This window comes from Gymnodraco acuticeps, unplaced genomic scaffold, assembly GCF_902827175.1.
Source record: "Gymnodraco acuticeps unplaced genomic scaffold, fGymAcu1.1, whole genome shotgun sequence".
Classification (NCBI taxonomy): Eukaryota; Metazoa; Chordata; class Actinopteri; order Perciformes; family Bathydraconidae; genus Gymnodraco; species Gymnodraco acuticeps.
Genome location: NW_022992148.1, coordinates 51,490 through 56,201, shown reverse-complemented (window position 1 = coordinate 56,201; position 4,712 = coordinate 51,490). Strand labels below are relative to the sequence as shown.

The window sequence follows — 4,712 nt, the reverse complement described above, 5'->3', positions numbered from 1 at the left end:
GTTATATTATTATAATGTTATGTTTGGTGTGAAGCACTTTTGTAAACCCTCTTTTTTTAATATGTGCTATACAAATAAAGTGGATTGGATTGGATTGTAATAGTTGGTATGCCTTTGAAACCAACCGTGCTAGTGAACTGCGAGCGCCGGAACCTCACAGCGGCGGAGAAACTGGAGCAATTACACCAATAGCGCCTCTTAAGCGCATAAAGGTGCGCCGCCTTTGCGCTTCAATGCCATGCGATCTACCCACACTACCTTTGCGATCGACGTATTGGGCACCCCCGATCTACAAGATCAATATACAGGGCTTACTTTGTAGACGTTAGACAAGTCTTAACGAGGCCCACCTGTTGCAAGCTAATTGAACACAGGTGCAAGCATAGCTGAGGCTGCACCTGCCTTGTTGATTGGCTGCCTGGTGGTAATAAGTGCCAGTATTAAAAGCCCTGTCTCATGCTTCATTGCCAAGTGCTCTCCACCTGCAGTGAGTTTGATTTTACAGAATGGGAATCCTATGAGCACCTATCACAGCTGTATTGGTTGTCACAGCACCTGCTGATGCTCAAATAGTTGCGGCAAAGAAAGTTATCTCATCTCCTCACATTACCAGCAGTCATGTGCAACAGGATGATACGCAAGAGAAAAGGCACTGGTGTTTACCTGGCTGCAGCTGTTATTCTGACATGTTATTTTGCGCAAACTATAGACTGTTATCGTCTGAAGAAAACAGAAAGACGAGAAGGAGAAAAGATGCCGATACAACAAATGGGTTCCAAGAGGGGACAATTGTTTTCGGGAGAGCTTTTGAAAAAGGGTCAGGATTTGATTTTCAAGTCACAGGCGGGACCAAGAAGTCATCCCCAAACGCTTATGTGGAGGATGAGGGTGATTATCAAGCAGACTCTGCAGGTAAAAATGTTTTGATTTACGTATTGAAGGGTTTGTTATTTTGCTTGAATTGTTTTGCTTCTCTTTAAAGTATACAAACTATTGAAAAAAATAAATATATATATATTATATTGGCCTTCAGGCTGGATGAGCCCAACACAAGTCGCCAGTCCCAAAGACTCGTCATGGAAGAGCATGTCGCCCTCACTGCAGTGTGGTTTGGGCAAGTTGAAGTTCAGAGCGGTGGAACCAGGAGCATCACAATTTGCGGTAGAACAAGGTAAATCAATAGCCATAATATCCTAAATGTAGACTTGATTTATCTCTACCAATGATATAAAACTGAACTTTTTTACCCCACAGGAAATGCACCTCCAATGCCTCTGTCACAGGTCCCGTCTACCTGTGGCTACAGCATGCAGAGGAACTCGCATGCACTTGAAATGTTGGTTCCCTATGATGGCTGCAACATGGTTCAAGAGGTAATGTGAAACTGATTTAAAGAGTGAGGAAGTGAGTTTAAAAAACGATGGCTAGTGCTGTGAATTGTTATAGTCATGAATGGTGTAACGAGAGCCAAATCAAATGTTTAATCTGCATCATATTGGTCTCAAGCGAAAATGTGTTTTCAGCTTTTCAAATGAGAGTTGTTTTTTGCTTGCTTTCAGATGTAGTGATTAACTATGTTTTTTTGGATGGGAACCGACATTCAAATATGTTGCATCATATTTAGAAAATATAGCATGAGATTAATCTTTTGCCTTGTACAGTCGGATTGTAAAATTGACAGGTCTGTGTGATTCCTTGCTGTTTCTAATTGTATGTTTTTCTCCCAAAGGGTGGAAGTTATGTACTCCCGATGCGTTGGCAAGGAATTCCAGTCTCTCTCTGGTGTTCCAAACCTGCCGCACCTCCTGCCGCAACTCCTGCTGCACCTCCTGCTTCCAAAACGAATTCCCCCCATTCCCCTGTACCTCGGATGTCTCAATACCCTCGGATGCCTCAATACCCTCGGATGCCTCAATACCCTCAGATGCCCGAGAAAACAACAGCAACAACCACACGGCCTATAACTGCAAAGGCGACTCAAATTCCTCAATACCGTCAGATTCCTCAATACCCTCAGATTCCTCAATACCCTCAGATTCCTCAATACCCTCAGATGCCTCAAAACCCTAAGATGCCCGAGAAAACAACAGCAACGCCCACACGGCCTATAACTGCAAAGGCGACTCAAATTCCTCAATACCCTAAGATGCCGGAGACAACAACAGCAACGACCACACGGCCTATAACTGCAAAGGCATCTCAAATTCCTCAATACCCTAAGATGCTGGAGACAACAACAGCGACCACACGGCCTATAACTGCAAAGGCATCTCAAATTCCTCAATACCCTAAGATGCCGGAGACAACAACAGCAACGACCACACGGCCTATAACTGCAAAGGCATCTCAAATTCCTCAATACCCCTCATATTCCTCAATACCCTCAGATGCCTCAATACCCTCAGATGCCTCAATACCCTGAGATGCCTCAATACCCTGAGATGCCTCAACACCCTCAGATTCCTCAACACCCTCAGATTCCTCAACACCCTCAGATTCCTGAATACCCTCAGATTCCTCAATACCCTCAGATTCCTGAATACCCTCAGATGCCTCAACACCCTCAGATGCCTCAACACCCTCAGATTCCTCAATACCCTCAGATTCCTCAATACCCTCAGATTCCTCAATACCCTCAGATGCCTCAATACCCTGAGATGCCTCAATACCCTGAGATGCCTCAATACCCTGAGATGCCTCAATACCCTGAGATGCACTCAATACCCTGAGATGCCTCAATACCCTGAGATGCCTCAATACCCTGAGATGCCTCAATACCCTGAGATGCCTCAATACCCTGAGATGCCTCAATACCCTGAGATGCCTCAATACCCTGAGATGCCTCAATACCCTCAGATTCCTCAATACACTCAGATTCCTCAATACCCTCAGATTCCTCAATACCCTCAGATTCCTCAATACCCTCAGATTCCTCAATACCCTCAATACCCTCAGGTTCCTCAATACCCTCAGATTCCTCAATACCCTCAATACCCTCAGGTTCCTCAATACCCTAAGATGCCCGAGAAAACAACAGCAACGACCACACGGCCTAAAACTGCAAAGGCGACTCAAATTCCTAAAATTCCTGCACTGCCTCAGATTCCTGAATACCCTCAGATTCCTCAATACCCTCAGATTCCTCAATACCCTCAGATTCCTCAATACCCTCAGATTCCTCAATACCCTCAGATTCCTCAATACCCTCAGATTCCTCAATACCCTCAGATTCCTCAATACCCTCAGATTCCTGAATACCCTCAGATTCCTGAATACCCTCAGATTCCTGAATGCCCTCAGATGCCTCAAAACCCTAAGATGTCCGAGACAACGACCACACAGCCTACAACTGCAAAGGTGACTACAATTCCTATATAATTAGCCGATGCCTGAATACCCTAAGATGCCGGAGACAACAACAGCAACGACCACAAAGCCCTAAAACTGCAAAGGCGACTCAAATTCCTAAAATTCCTGCACTGCCTCCGATACCTCAAAACCCTCGGATGCCTCAAATACTCAGATGACTCAATACGCTCAAATGCCGTTTCCACAATATATGCCGATGTATCCTCCCTTAATCCTCTTTATCCTCCCAAATATCCAGCTACAAAGCCAAAACCTACTGCGGCGACAACACCAACTACAACTAAACCAAAGGCTACAAATCCCTCATTGCAGCTTCCACCATCTATGCCAGGGGTACTCAAATACAAATCTTAAAGGTCCAAAATAAATGTTTCAATAAGACAAAGGTCCGTTTATTACGGTCATTTAAACTTTTAAACAATTGCAACAAGATTCTTAACACAAGGTTGCAAAAACAAAAATAATCTGTATGCAGCCGTTTTCATTGTTATTGTGTCTGTGCTTGACCCCTCAGAGTCGCAGAGTAAGAGCTGCACAGTTATGAATAAAGGCAGCTGCACCCTCTTTCATTCAGCATTCCCATTATTGCTTTATAAATGTATTCCCCCTTGTGCGTCCACTGAGGTTCGTCAGGCCCAACACATCTTCAACAAACTCCCCCTTTGCCTCATCATAACAACTCACAAACACCAGCAACTGAGCATTGTCAGTGGTGTCAGTGGACTCACCCACAGCTAAGGAAATGCACTGTGCATTTTTTATTCCATCACAAAGCTGATGAATCAAATCACCAGCCAGTATTTATGTTCTTCTGGTTGCTGTGGAATCTGAGAGGGAGATTTGCTTTGACCTGTTATTTCCTCTTTGTGTTTGCCTTCAACATGGTGTCCATCACTTCAGTCATGCATTCTTTTATACTTCAGTTATTATCCAGTGGAAAGTCCTTACCTACTGGCCTAGTTAAATCAAAGTGGTTACTTTTTTTTGGCTGGGCAGTGTAGTTTTACACACCGTCTGATTTGACTTTCTCAGGACTTAAAACAGTTTTTTGGGGGCAGACCCCCTCAAAGAAAAAAATATATTTACACACTAAGGTCATCATCTTAACAGTTGTGTATGCTCATCCGTGAGCAGAGCATCAAGTTGACATGTCTATTACAGCTGAATGCGGCGATTACCATTTTGTTCAGCAAAACGCCTCACAAACGTATTAAGATCAACAGCTTCAGTGCGTTTTGATTCAATGCTGAGTACAGCCAAACTGACAGTCTCTTCTCTGTCATTGTAGACCGCAAATACCTCATTCCTTCAGCGCTTGGGTCCGAATGCTTCTGGTTTTCGCC

At 44.1% G+C, this 4,712-nt stretch overlaps 1 protein-coding gene across 1 annotated transcript; it reads left to right on the top strand.

Moving 5' to 3' along the window:
* Positions 1–745: 745 nt before the first annotated feature.
* Positions 746–2,515, top strand: LOC117538332 (integumentary mucin A.1-like). The gene is made up of 4 exons (XM_034203942.1): positions 746–912; positions 1,034–1,171; positions 1,255–1,373; positions 1,730–2,515. The coding sequence occupies exons 2-4, from the start codon at positions 1,039–1,041 to the stop codon at positions 2,420–2,422; spliced, it is 945 nt and encodes a 314-aa protein (XP_034059833.1). The 5' UTR covers positions 746–912; positions 1,034–1,038; the 3' UTR covers positions 2,423–2,515.
* The last annotated feature ends 2,197 nt before the right edge of the window (positions 2,516–4,712 follow it).

Coding starts and splice junctions, on each gene's coding strand:
- LOC117538332 (XM_034203942.1), top strand. CDS start 1,039: ATGAGCCCAACACAAGTCGCCAGTCCCAAAGACTCGTCATGGAAGAGC. Junction 1,172..1,254: donor ACAATTTGCGGTAGAACAAG/GTAAATCAATAG, acceptor TTTACCCCACAG/GAAATGCACCTCCAATGCCT. Junction 1,374..1,729: donor GCTGCAACATGGTTCAAGAG/GTAATGTGAAAC, acceptor TTTCTCCCAAAG/GGTGGAAGTTATGTACTCCC.